General features: G+C 42.6%; 2 protein-coding genes across 2 annotated transcripts in view; one reads left to right on the top strand and one right to left on the bottom strand.

The window, feature by feature from the left end:
* Positions 1 to 236: 236 nt before the first annotated feature.
* On the bottom strand, positions 237 to 12,621 carry Glo1 (glyoxalase I). Its single transcript, XM_042683924.1, has 6 exons — positions 12,473 to 12,621; positions 6,917 to 6,999; positions 4,536 to 4,676; positions 2,833 to 2,900; positions 1,931 to 2,020; positions 237 to 1,085 (listed from the first exon to the last, which is right to left on the bottom strand). Exons 1-6 carry the CDS (start codon positions 12,554 to 12,556, stop codon positions 997 to 999), a joined length of 555 nt encoding a protein of 184 aa, XP_042539858.1. The 5' UTR covers positions 12,557 to 12,621; the 3' UTR covers positions 237 to 996.
* Positions 11,993 to 14,219, top strand: part of Dnah8 (dynein axonemal heavy chain 8) — a 211,723-nt gene continuing 209,496 nt past the window's right edge. The window contains exon 1 of the mRNA XM_042683923.1: positions 11,993 to 11,998. The gene's annotated coding sequence lies outside the window, so the exon portion shown is untranslated. The remainder of the gene's footprint in view (positions 11,999 to 14,219) is intronic.

Genomic DNA, 14,219 nt, shown 5'->3' with positions numbered 1-14,219 from the left:
GGAAGGATGACTCTTCAAGAGCATCACAAAGATCATAAGGATCATAAAGGTGGGAAGCAGGTTTCCTGGAGGCACTCTTACTCTATCAACCTCTATGCCATTTCTCTCAAAATGATATTCAGGCCTAAGAGCCAAGAGCACAGTGCACAAACTCATAGAAGATTTTTACAAGAGACTAATACAAGAGTATTATAAGGTATAATATTGAGGCATAATCTAAATGATTAAAATGATGATGAGAACTTGAGTGCTCAATTTATTCACATTATTCTATACATCCTGCTTTCTTTCTCATGGGATGATTAGTTAGTAATAAAGAGCATGTTACAGCCTAGTCCAGTAGCCGGGTATCCAGTAAAAACTGTGTCTTCCTTCCTCCCCACTCTCAGGTAAATGAGGTTAGTCCTTGAACTCTGAAATTCTTTTATAAAAGAAATGATACTCATTGTTCTATTAGTATCCTTGTCAGTATGATTCTGAATTGCTCTCAGGAATTCCTTCTCTTTTGTAAAACAAACACTTTGTATTGTTTGAAGTACATATGAAGTTTCATTTTTGTTCAGTGTTCTTTTTTTTTGCATTGTGAAAAGTATTTCTGAGGAATGGAAACCCCAGAAGATAATGACAAAAAAAAAAAAAAGTTAAGTTAAAAAAAAAAAAAGATCCAAAGGCATACTGAAGAAAGGTAACTTGGGAGCCAGAAGGCAGCAAATGCAGCCTCTGAAGAGACTTGTTCTAATTATTACCTAAAAAGTAAAGTTATACAACTACATTCAAGGTCATTGATAAAGTACTACTTTAAAACTAGAAATAACTACACAGTTATGAAGGGCAGGGGAATTGCTGAAACAGGAAAGGAAAATGGACTTAAATAATTTGAATGAGGACACAATCCATCCATCGGTCCTAGAAGCTCCAAGTATCTGAGTATCTCCAATTCACTGTTTCCTTTCTCTTTCAGACTTCACTGCACCTCACAGAAGTGTTCTCACACAACTACACAATAGTTGCTATACTGTTAGGATTCAAAATTTCAATCCAGTAGCCATCAGGATCTTGAATAAATGCCAGACCTTTCATTTTACCTGTAAAGTGAAAATGTTCGTTACTGACAAGTGAGCTCATAAGATGAAAAATTTTTCTTAACTTGATTCTTAATTGGCACTTTCAGGAACCACATTATTTTATGTATGGTTTTACTGTTTCAAGTTCCATGTTGTCAGTGTTGCTCAAATGCACATTTTTCATAATGCCCCAAATGTTATCTTCCACACAAAAATGAAAAGCAGCCCTTCTAATGTCAACTGTGGGATGGCCTGGTCAGAGACCAGGTATTTGCCTCATTTTCCTGTTACCATTTCTACCAAGTCAGGAGTCACTGGAATTGTTTTTTTTTTTTTTTTTGGGTCCGGTTGTGGGGTCTGAACTCTGGGCCTGGGCGCTGTCCCTCAGCTCTTCAGCTCAAGGCTAGCACTCTACCACTTGAGCCACAGTACCACTTCTGGCTTCTTTTTGCTTATGTGGTGCTGAGGAATCGAACCCAGGGCCTCATGCATGCAAGGCAAGCACTCTACCATGGAGCCACCTTCCCAGCCCCTGGAAGTGTTTCAAAGAAAAAAACAAAGACTGGGAGGTTCTCAAGGGAGTGAACAGAATAGGTTACCTACACAGCCAAGTCACCCTCATGGTGGGTCTAGAGAATGGGAGGAGCCTAGATTTTGATGACTCCCTGGATCCTGGGTCCACTCTCTGGTGAAACTGCCTTCAGTGCTGTTCTCTGAGATCCCCAGCTATTCTACTTTTCCTAAGCTGGTTGAAGTAGAGTTCTGTCACTTACAACCCAAAGGGTTTTATTTCAACAGGGCATTCTATACAGGTGCTCATAACATTATTTAATTAGGGAAAGGCATAACTACAATAATAGTCTCACCATCATCAGGTTTCTTCACAAATTTGACTCCTAGTTCTTCAAATCTTTTACAAGCACCATGAACATCAGGAACAGCAATTCCAATGTGACCTTAGGTGACAAACCCCCGAAACACACATACACACACAGAGAAAAAAAAAAGGTAATCACAACAGTGCCACAGGTGGCTTCCAAAGTAATTTCAAAACAAAAGGCAACTGAAAACACACTGAGTCAGGTAGGTTCCAAATCTATATTAAAGAATGAATACAGTTATAACTAGCTGAGTATAATGGAATAAATAGTTGGTCTGAATTATAAGTTATTTAAAATAAACCAATACAGGCTCATATAGTTCAATCTGTTAAGAATAATCTATACCGATGTAGGACTTTAACCAGATCAAGGAGACAGTAAGAGAAGTTATTGTTAACTCATACTGAATAGGTTTACTGGTAGCAGTGACAATATATCAGCCTTTGCCTTGTGGACTTGAGTGATTTTTACATTAAGGCAGAAGTGTACACTACCAGAAAATTAAGATTGCTATTAGCAACAGATTTCTTTGGTTTTGTTTTGTTGTTTTAATTAAAAAGTGTTATGGAAGAAGCTGGGGAACTTAAGTGGTAGAGCAATTAAGTTCAAGCCCCACCACTGCAGAGAGTGAGCCAGATTGACAATGTCTACTGAAAGTATAATACTAAGGCTTTAAAGTAAAATCATCATGAAAGAATAAACGCTATATTTAGGCCAAGACTCAAAAATTACATACTCCTAAATAAGATTATTTATGGAAAATAAAGATCACTATATCTCAATAACTTATTCTTAGTAATCATTACTGCTTTAGGTTTATTATAATACTAACATGCACACCATGTAACATCAATCCATACATATTCCATACAAATAGTAAAACATACCAAATCCCCGAGGGTCTGAATTGCCATTGTGGTAACTTTGGGTCTCATCATCTTCCGTGCCCCAGTTGCTGCAAAAGAAGGGAAACTAGAACTCATACCTCTGTCCTGCAGAACAGATACCCGAAAAAGAAATCTCCATCTTAAAATCTTCTCCTGTGTACCATTTACAGAGCTGATCTAAGCCTGCTGCTACACTCTAAATTGTCAACTGTAGACAGGACAAGAGGGAAAAGTATGGTTTTAACCAGATCAAGGATAGAGTAAAAATAGGCACTGGGATAAGCAGCAATACCAGCAACATCCTTTATTGTGCTAAATACATCATATTGGATTAAACTATAAAGCTGAACATTTCCATTTTATAGAAGAGATGTGTACAGAAAAATATAATTTGTCAGGGTCAGCCAATGTCTAGGACTGTTTCATTCTAAGATTTTGTTCTGAGTCAAGACACATTTTGCAACAAATGGTCTTTTAGTAATTAGTAAGGAGTACAAAGAAACATTGTAAAGATACTAAAACTGTAAACATAACAAAAAGGGAAAAAGGGAATTTTTACTTCCATTCTCTTAACTGTTGAAATTATAAAAATACTTTAATTATAACAAAATGGTTTGACTTCTTGTTTTTCCCTTTCTCTTTTTCTTTCCAGTACTGGGGATTGAACCCAGGGCCTTGCACATGTTAGGCAAATGTTCTACCACTGAGCTACATCTCCAGCCTTCCCTAAACTGATTTAATGACTTTTTAAAGAACTTATTTTATACACACACACACAAATACATATATATATACGTATACACATATATAACTTTTAGATAAAAAATGCAACAAAATAATTAAAGGACAAAAATTTGAATGACGTAAGATTTTAGAAATAGTATCTGCACATTAATTAATTACAGTTTTGATAAATACCTCATCACTACTTAAGGTTTTTATATTCTCTACCTAAAAGACAAATGTTCTTACTGGCCCTTGTGATACTATAGTATCACAAAGACCCGATTATTTTTCTGTCGGTTGTGGGGCTTGAAGCTAGACCTGGACGCTGTCTCTCAGATCTTCAGCTCAAGACAAACGCTCTACCACTTGAGCCACAGTGCCACTTGCAGTTTTCTGGTAGTTTATTGGAGATAAGATTCTCACAGACTTTCCTGCCTGGGCTGGCTTTGAACTTCAATCCTCAGATCTCAGCCTCTTGAGTAGCAAGGATTATAGGTGTGAGCCACCAGCACCTGGCAGACCCAAAAATTTATATAAAAAATTTGAAGTCAGTCTAGGCTAAACAGTGAGTTCAGGAATAGCTTAGGCTACATACTAAGCCTGGTCTCAAAAATCTAAAAACATTCAAACTGTGACAAATTGAATTAAACTAGTAATCAGAAAAAGTGAATGAAGGGGCTGGGAAGGTGGCTCAGTGGTAGAGCGCTTGCCTTGCATGCCTGAGGCCCTGGGTTCGATTCCTCAACACCACATAAGCAAAAAGAAAAAAGCCAGAAGTGGCGCTGTGGCTCAAGTGGTACAGCGCTAGCCTTGAGCTGAAGAGCTGAGGGACAGCGCCCAGGCCCAGAGTTCAGGCCCCACGACTGGACCCCCCCCAAAAAAAAAGAAAAGAAAAAGTGAATGAAGGAAGGAAGAAAGAAGGGAAGGAGAAAGAGAGACTCTTAAAGATTTGAATATAGAAAATGATAAAAACTCACTGTGTCAACTCAAGTGTGGCTTTTCTGGAGAATGTCCATGCGATTCTTTCATTTTTCTCTTTGGGGATGTCATTTTTATCCTCATAAGCCAAGAAATAGAGTGAAAATTTCATAGAAGGAAAATCAAATTTTTGGAGTAGGCTGAAATGAAAAACAAACGGGTAAATTCGTTAAGAGGAAAGACCAATTCATATTAAAATCAATGTAACTTTAATTGAGTGAGACAAGGAAGAGGAAAATCAGTGGAAGAAAAAAAATCTTTTAAAAACAAAAGTGAGCCGGGCACCGGTGGCTCACGCTTGTAATCCTAGCTACTCAGGAGGCTGAGATCTGAGGATCACGGTTCAAAGCCAGCCCAGGCAGGAAAGCCAGTGAGACTCCTATCTCCAATAAACCACTAGAAAACCGGAAGTGGGCGCTGTAGCTCAAGTGGTAGAGCGCTCGCCTTGAGCTGAAGTGCTGAGGGACAGCGCCCAGGCCCAGAGTTCAGGCCCCATGACTTACAAAAAAAAAAAAGTGAAACATAAAAATAAAAGAAGCCAGGTGCCAGGGGTTCACACCTGTAATCCTGGCTTCCCAGGAAGCTGAGATCTGAAGACTGTGGTTCTACAGCAGCCTGGGAAAACAAATTGGTGAAATTCTCATCTCTAATCAGCAGAGAGCTGGAAGTGGAGGTGTACCTCAAGTGGTAGAGCCAGTCCCAGTCCTGGCACCAGGAAATAAAATACCTTTGTAATTCACTGATTCTTCTTACTTAATGGTATTTAGCTAGAATTACAGTATTTGTTTCTAAGTAGAAAAATGCTATCCTTTTAAAAGATTTTTATCAGCATAAATTATTTGTGTAAGGGGGTTTTCACTGTGACATGTCCATACTTGAATACAATGTACCCCACCCACCTTACTCCCCTCTGTCCCATATATCCCCTCTTACCCTCTTAAAACAATTTCAATAGGTTTCACCATTCTATTTTCATACACAAATATAAAGTTTACCTTTTTATTTTTTTGACCTTGTTTCTAATCAACAAGAACAAATGGTTGTGGTATTGCTAAGGGAACATTTCTCAAGGTTGACTCAAAATCTTTCAATTAATTATCCCTGCTATGCAATACGCTTCAGCCCACTGAGACCCTGGTCCTGACTTACTATTGACTAAAGTACCTCTGGCACCTACTAAATAAAGGCATAGACCTTACTAACGCATCTATTGTGACTTGCATTGAATAAATCCTCCACACTATTGCCAGGCTGCACCTATCTGTGAGCTCTTTAAAAATACAGTCAGGGACTGGGGACTTGAGATGGTACAGTGCCTGCCTAGCAAATGTGAAGCCCTGAGTTAGTTAAAACTGCAGTACTACCAAAAACACAAAAAAAGGTCAGCACTGGAGTCAGTGGGGCATGGATTCAAATTCCAGCTCTGATCTGTGCGGTCTGGGCTCAGTAGTATCATCATGTTAAGGTTTGGAGGTTTTCTTATTTGCAAAATGGGAATCAGCCCCCCAATGACCTGCCATGACTGAATGAAGTGACATGGAAAGTACACCACAAACAGGAAGTGTCCAGTAAGTTTCTTTTCTACCCTCTAAACATATAAACACACTTATTATAAAATTAATGTTATTATATAGATTCTTGCTTCAAATATTTAAAAAAACCCATGCTGATTTATGCTAAATAAATACATTATGCTAAATTCTGGACAGAATCACAAGAAACTATTAACAGCAGTAATCTAGAGAGAAGGGCTAGGAGAAGGAAACTATTGGTCTTCGTTTTCTATTGTTCCGACCTCATCAGATTTTCTTAATAGACAAACACTACTTGAGGTGTTCTCTTAAAGTCAATGGAGGTTATGTAGGCAGTAAATTAAATATCATTTAATTTTGTTCTTCATATTACCAAAAACAATTAAAAACTTCATGTTATTTGGGGAAACAAATCAAGAAAAGTAAAACTGCCAGTTATATCTGACAACAGGCAAAAGTGAAGATAAACAAACACGTTAATCTTCCGTGGTTACCAGCTCAGTGGCCATTACCAGGCCAAGAATGAAAGTGCTGCCTACGAAGGGAACAGGCCCTTTGAGTAAACCCATTCATTTTCTGAGCAATAGGCCCTTATATTTATGTTTTCTGAAGTAAACACAAAGCCACAAACTGTCAGAACATTTAAAGAGATCTGAACGAATAAAGGACTTAGATGGAATTTGGTTGCTTATGGGCTTAGCTTGAATAGAGAAGGGAACTTAACCTGTCTACGCAGGCCCCCTTACAGAACCCTGGCAGAAAGAATATCTGTTACTTTTAAATGGGCCTGAAAACCTTCCCTGTATTCACACTACGGAATAAACATCAAAGGCTAATGCTTTACTTACGTCATTCCAAGAACTCTAGTATAAAAATCCAGTGACTTCTTAGGATCCTTAATTCGTAGCATGGTCTGCTGTAATAGAAAATCCTAAAAAGAAACAGTTACATTAAAAACATCTTTAAAAACATCTTTAACTTTCACTTGTGCTTCTTATAATAAGATACAAACAGACCACAATTGTTACCGTGTGTGTGTGTGTGTGTGTGTGTGTGTGTGTGTGTGTGTGTGTGTGTGTGTGTGTGTGTTCCAGTCTTGAGGCTTGAACTCAGGTCCTGGACCCTGTTCTTGAGTGTGTGTGTGTGTGTGTGTGTGTGTGTGTGTGTGTGTGTTCCAGTCTTGAGGCTTGAACTCAGGTCCTGGACCCTGTTCTTGAGCTTCTTTTTGCTCAATGCTTGCACTCTGAGCCACAGCTCCACTTCCAGTTTTTTGGTGGCTAAGTGGAGTCTTCTCACAGACTTGCCACCTGGCTAGTTCTTACAACTTTCTTTCTTTTTTTGGGGGGGGGGGGGGGGAATCAGTCATGGGGCCTGAACTCTGGGCCTGGGGGCTGTCACTCAGCTATTCAGCTCAAGGCTAGCGCTCTACCACTTGAGCCACAGCGCCACTTCTGGCTTTTTTTTTTTTCTGGCTTATGTGGTGCTAAGGAAGCAAACCCAGGGCCTCATGCATGCAAGGCAAGCGCTCTACCACTGAGCCACCTTCCCAGCCCATAATTCTTACAAGTTTCTAACCATATGTAAAGCAGTTGGGCTTTGAGGTTCTAGGTTTCCAGAAGGCTTGAGGTGCTTTTCTCAGTCTTGGAGCTATCTTAAAGGTGTCCCTTTGGGCAAACAGGTGAAGAAAGGAAAAGTAGCTCCTGATATCCAGGTGCTAGCCTGGCACACACAGCTAGGCCTTAGTTCATCCATACTGAACAGACAACTCCTACAGTCACTGTGATTGCTATGAAGGAAAACCTTTTTTTTTTTGGTCAGTCCTGGGGCCTGAACTCTGGGCCTGGGCACTGTCCCTCAGCTCTTCAGCTCAAGGCTAGTGCTCTACCACTTGAGCCACAACGCCACTTCTGGCCTTTTCTATTTATGTGGTACCCAGTGCTTCATGCGTGCTAGACAAGCACTCTACCACTAAGGCACATTCCTGGCCCAACCCAATTTTTTTTTTTTTGGGGTCCGGTCGTGGGGCCTGAACTTTGGGCCTGGGCGCTGTCCCTCAGCTCTTCAGCTCAAGGCTAGTGCTCTACCACTTGAGCCACAGCGCCACTTCCGGCTTTTTTCTTTTTGCTTATGTGGTGCTGAGGAATCGAACCCAGGGCCTCAGGCATGCAGCAAGCGCTCTACCACTGAGCCACCTTCCCAGCCCTCAATTTTTTTTTAATTTTAAAAGAAAATTATAAATAGTAGCAACACTGTTTGTCACATGTTTGTCCAAGTACAGATTAAAACAAAATACTGAAAATCTGACAAAAACAGCAAGCAACTCTTCCTCTCTGGTAATGTGAGTGACCGGAGGCTTGCCTGTCAACCTCCATGTTTGCTTGGGGAGGCCAAGGCCTGGAAATCTTACTGTGCTCTGTCAGCAGACCACAGGCCATTTCCAAGGCAGCACTTGGCAGCCTCATGGGGGAAGCTGTTCTTGGTGCTCCGCCAGTGCACTGCAGTCTCTGAGAAATTACAGGGAAAGACTAAATGCTAAGATGCCCCATATTATTTGAGCAAACACTAATTTATACTGCTCTGAGGAACTTTACAGATAGAATTAAGGTTATTAATCAGTCAGCCTTAAAATACAGAGATTAGAGTGAGTTCAATGTAATCACACAAGGACCTTAAAAGCAGAAGAGAAAGGCAGGAAAGCCAGAGTGAACACAGAAGAAAGGTGTGGCAAATAACGGAAGCAGGAGCCAAGGCAGAGCAGTCTCCCAGTACTAGTTATGAGGTATGGGAGCACAAGATACAAGGAGATGAGACAGATCTCCCTGCAACCATGAGCCAGCCAGGAAACCACAGAAAGGAAATGCCCAGTGGCTCACCCCAGCTACTCAGGAGTCTGAGATCTGAGGACTGCGGTTCCAAGCCAGCCTAAGCAGGAAAGTTTGTGAAAGTCTTTATTTCCAATAAACTACCAAAGAAAAGAGAAAAAAGCCTGAAGTGGAGCCCAGGCTCAAGTGGTAGAATGCAAGCCTTGAGCAAAAGAAGCTTAGGGCTGGGGAGGTGGCTCAGTGGTAGAGTGCTTGTCTTGCATGCCTGAGGGTTCGATTCCTCAGCACCACATAAGCAAAAAGAAAAAAAGCCGGAAGTGGTGCTGTGGTTCAAGTGGTAGAGCACTAGCCTTGAGCTGAAGGGCTGAGGGAAAGCGCCCAGGACCAGAGTTCAGGCTCCATGACCTGAACTGAAAAAAAAAAAAAAAAGAAGCTTAGGAACAAGGGCCCAGGCCCAGTTCAAGCCCTAGGACTGGCACAAGGAAGGAAAAGAAAGGAAAGGAAAAGGAAAGGAAGAAAGGGGGGGCGGGGGAGGAGAAAAGTAAAAGGAATTGCATTCACACAACCAGAGTTTGGAAGCAAACTGGTTTATTTGGGTTTTTTTCTTTTTCTTTTTTGTGCCAGTCCTGGGGCTTGAACGCTGAAACTGGGTGCTGTCCTGGAGCTTTTTTGCTCAATGTTAGTGCTCTACCACTTGGCTTCCACTTTCAGCTTTTTAGTGGTTAATTGGAGATAAGAGTCTCACAGGCTTTTCTGTCCAGTTTGGCTTTGAACTGAGATCTTAGTGTCTTGAGTAGCTAGGATTACAGGTATGAGCCACTGGCATCCCAGCTTAACGTAAGTCCTGGTTTTAAACTTTGATTTTAAACCAAAGGGACGCATGTCAGTCTTATAACCTAGTGGACAGTGAGCTTATGTACCCCTAACCAATCTACATCCCATAGTATTGGTCTTTTCTTCAGTCATGAGGCCTTTCATCTCTCAAGCACAGAGATGAAAACATACAGATGTGAGAGAAATTATTTTTGAGACAATAGTGGTTCATATGCTGGATCTACATCTGTGATCCTAAGTAAGTCATTACTTTTGTTGAGCCTCAACAAATATTACCTTGAAATACTACTTGAAGTTCTGTCACTCACATAGGTTAGAGAATGTAATATATCTCATGTCATTTTATTTATTCTTATAGCAGATCTCTGAGCTGTCTTTACTTTCACTGTACAAACTCGAGAGAGTCCTGCCAAGGTTACTGTAACCAATGAATGGAGGATACAAATGGAGGTCATCTGACTCTAAATTCCATGAATGCAATGTTTGAAAATCTCTTTTTCCTGTTCTCCAAAGTGCTTTATAATGTCAATAGCTAATTAGTCCACCTCACATTAGAGCTGGTGTATCGGGTAGCCCATTTTGTTTATCTTAGTATTACCCAAAGTGTCAGCCATGTTTTTTTTTAATATATCGGTCGTGGGGCTTTAACTCTGGGCTTGGGTGCTGTCCTTGAGCTCTTCAGCTCAAGGCGAGCACTCTACCGCTTGAGCCACAGCGCCACTTCCAGTTTTCTGGTGATTTATCAAAGAGTCTCATGGACTTTCCTGTCTGAATTGGCATTGAACCGTGATCCTCAGATCTCAGCCTCCTGAGTAGCTAGGATTACAGGCATGAGCCACCAGGGCCCGGCTAGCCATGTTCTTTATAAATGTAGATAATCAGCAATCAAGCTGAATTTAGTTCATTGAGGATCCTTTTTTCTCTTCATGGCAAATTCCCAAAATTACTGTTTTGAATCAGTATCCTAGAATCAGACAAGGTGGAAGCCAGGTTCACCCTCTCTGGGTGAGTCAACACCTGTGTCTAAATCTCCTTATATGCCTATTAGAGTTGTGAGGATTAAATTAAGTAATTGACTTACAATGCCATACCTGGCCTGGCACACTGACTATACACCAGCTATTATACATTCCATTTTTATGGCCCTACTCAGAACTTTTAGGACCCAACACTACTGATCTCAGAAAATAACTCTTAATCAAATAAAGTTTAGATAAGTGTATCTATTTGTATTTCTAAGTATCTTCCTAGAATTGTGTGTGTGTGTGTGAGAGTGTGTATGCGCACTAGGAATTGAATCTAAGGTCTCTTGCATGTTTCAGTGTGTTCTCTACCACTGAACCACAGTTCCAAGAATCTTTTTTGTTTGAAACAGTCCAGGATATAAAACCCAGTTATCTGGGAAATTAACTCACACTACACAGTCCTGAAATCATTTTGTTTGTTTGAAATAGTCCAATACATAAAATCCTCAGTTATAGCCGGGGGCTGGTGACTCACGCCTGTAATCCTAGCTACTCAGGAGGCTGAGATCTGAGGATTGCGGTTCAAAGCCAGTCCAGGCAGGAGAGACCGTGAGACTCCTATCTCCAATAAACCACCAGAAAACCGGAAGTGGCGCTGTAGCTCAAGTGGTAGAGCACTCGCCTGGAGCTGAAGAGCTGAGGGACAGCGCCCAGGCCCAGAGTTCAAGCCCCATGACCGACCAAAAAAAAAAAAATCCTCAGTTATCTGGGAAACTAACATACTAAATGACTTAATTTATACAATATACAATACGTAGGATGATTAAAGGATATCTAAGTTAAGCAGAGGAATAATTCACATACATGTATAATCTAAAGATATAAATCTCCCTTTAATTTTGCAATGATTAACGTTTTTCCTAAGTACACACTAGGTGCTAGTCAAAATTGGAAGTTTCTGACTCTGCTCTGAAGACAAATCCCCTCTTGCCTTCTTCACGGGTCTTAGTAACTTAAGACCAAGAAAGTGGATCTTCAAGGAATTTACAAAAGATGCAGTTAATGTGAATCACAAGTAATTACAACAGATGTAATCCGCTGACACGGCTGGCTCCACAGGTACAAGTCCCGAGGCGTCGGCGGGGCCTGGCCTTGGCTCTGCAGGGAGGCACCGCACCTGGGTGAGTTACGGGCTTCAGTGCCGTCCCAGGAAGTAGTGAAAGCCTCACGGGCAACAGGTCCTTCCTCTGACAGGCTCGCAATCGTAAAACCCGAGGGTGAGCGGGGGAATTCCTGCGATTCCCCTTCCGTTCGAAGCCCGGAGATCTGTCTCTCCTCCAGGTCGGAGGGGTTGCCGTGGGCAAACAGCAAAAAAAGCCAAGCCAAAGCGGTTGAGTGCGGGGCGATCGCAGAGGTTGGGAGGGGTGAAGCCGGGGGCATAGCGACAAGAGCTTCGGGCCTGTGCCCAGGAGGTCTGGGCGGCTCGTGGTGTCCGACCCGGGAGCAGGGACAGCACGGCCCAGGAACCTGACCCGGGCTGGCCAGGCTTCCAGCCACGTCCCCAAATAGACAGGACCAGGAGAGCCGCAAGCAGATCCCACGTCCCCGAGCCCGTGCATCCTCACAGGCCGTCCCCATCCCCGGACTGGACCACATCCACCCTCTTCCCGGCTCGCTCCCGTCCGCCCGAGGCCGGCCGACCTGCAGCAAGAGGCCGCACCGAGTTAGAATTCCGCCCGGGACCGCGTCCTCTGAAGGCGGGAGAAGGGGATCGAGGGCCCACCTTGGTGCTGGGGTCCGCGTCGGAGCAGCAACTGAGAGCAGCCTCATCAGTGAGGCCCCCGGACGCGGGCTGTGATTCTGCCATGGCTGAACTGCACAGTCAGGAACGGCTGCACCCAGGAGCAGAGACACCGCCGACAACCCCCTCCAGCCTTAAACCCGCCTGCCCTCACGTCAGCCAACGCGACGGCGTCGCGGGGGCGGGCGGCAGCCACGTCTAGCCAAACGCTGCGCGGAAAGGTATAGGCTCTCTGCTGATTGGATGCCTGGCCTCGGGGGGGGGGGGGGGGGCCCCCCCCATGGCTGAAGACTACAACTCCCAAGATGCTTTGCACAAAAAAAATGAAGTAAGAGCTTTAAAAGAGAAAAAAAAAGTCTGCAGGCGGGAAGGTGAGTTTTTAGTGTGACTCATGACCTAGTTTTGTTGCCATTTAATTATTAAAGCTCAAGGGCTGGAGATGTGGCTCACTGGTACAGCACTTGCTTTATACCATAAAAAAATAAGGGAAGGGGCTGGGAAGTTGGCTCAGTGGTAGAGCGCTTGCCTTGCATGCCTGAGGCCCTGGGTTCGATTCCTCAGCACCACATAAGCAAAAAGAAAAAAAGCCGGAAGTGGCGCTGTGGCTCAAGTGGTAGAGCGTTAGCCTTGAGCTGAAGAGCTGAGGGACAGTGCTCAGGCCCAGAGTTCAGGCCCCACAACCGGACCCAAAAAAAAAAAAAAAAAAATAAGGGAAAAACTTTAAAACATATAGAATAAGCAGGACATAGTGGCAGAGGTTGTCCGGAGCATGGACCAGGACAAAACGAGACCTTAACAAGTTGTAGAAAAATACGTGTAATACAAATGTCATTTTTTGAAAGTTTAGAAACATAAAAAATAAGTTCGTGTATTGTGTATAATGGAACACTCATATAATAATCTTATCAGGAAATGCCCAAGAACAAACAATTCCTAACAGGAACATGATTTCCCTTGAGGAGCAGCCCAGGAAGCTGCCTCAGACTTCCAAATCAATGGAAAAAATAAACAAAAACAAAACAAACAGCACAAAAAATGACAAAAGAGAAAAGGATCAGTTTATAAAAGAAGGAATACATTTTTGAGTATACAGAGAATCCTCTTTGATACCCTTGAGATGGAATGAAGTTAAAAAGTATCTGTGAGGATCAAGGGTTGATGTGCATGAAGAGCAACTGAAATTCATATGCAATATTTGAAGGATTGACTCCCATTCTATTACCTCAGGTATGCATGGGTGTGCTTTGACACAGGCAGGAAAATCCAACCTGAACCTGGCTGTAAATATTCCATTCTGGACCTAGCCTGTAAAGTTGAGGCCAAGTTGTGAGGCTAAGAAAGCATTAAAGAGGTTGGAAGACAGAACTGGATCATGTGAAGGTCAACTGTGTAGACAAGACAGATGCAGAGCTGTTTGAACATTAAGAAGGCCTAAGACCTTAGATAAGGAAATACCCTATTCTCTGCCTGCATCTACAGTCATCCTCCCCACCCCCCCCATGCCCCTTCTTACACTAAACCCAAGTAACCTCTGTTTCCTTACTCAAACCCATAGAAGCCCCATTCTGGGCCCACCTCCTTGCACAAACCTCCTTTTCCGTGGGAAGGTTTGTTGCCCCTCGCTGCTGTACCTCAATAAACAGCCCTAGCCTGTTGACAATGGAGTCTGGCTTTTTCCTTTTCCTTTCTCCTCCATTTCTCTTTCTTTTTTTTTCGGGGGGGGGGGGGG

The sequence above is a fragment of the Dipodomys spectabilis genome, unplaced genomic scaffold, assembly GCF_019054845.1.
Source record: "Dipodomys spectabilis isolate Male_0828 unplaced genomic scaffold, ASM1905484v1 ptg000085l, whole genome shotgun sequence".
Lineage (NCBI taxonomy): Eukaryota > Metazoa > Chordata > Mammalia > Rodentia > Heteromyidae > Dipodomys > Dipodomys spectabilis.
The sequence above is the reverse complement of the archived record's forward strand: the minus strand, read 5'-3'. Positions and strand labels throughout refer to the sequence as shown.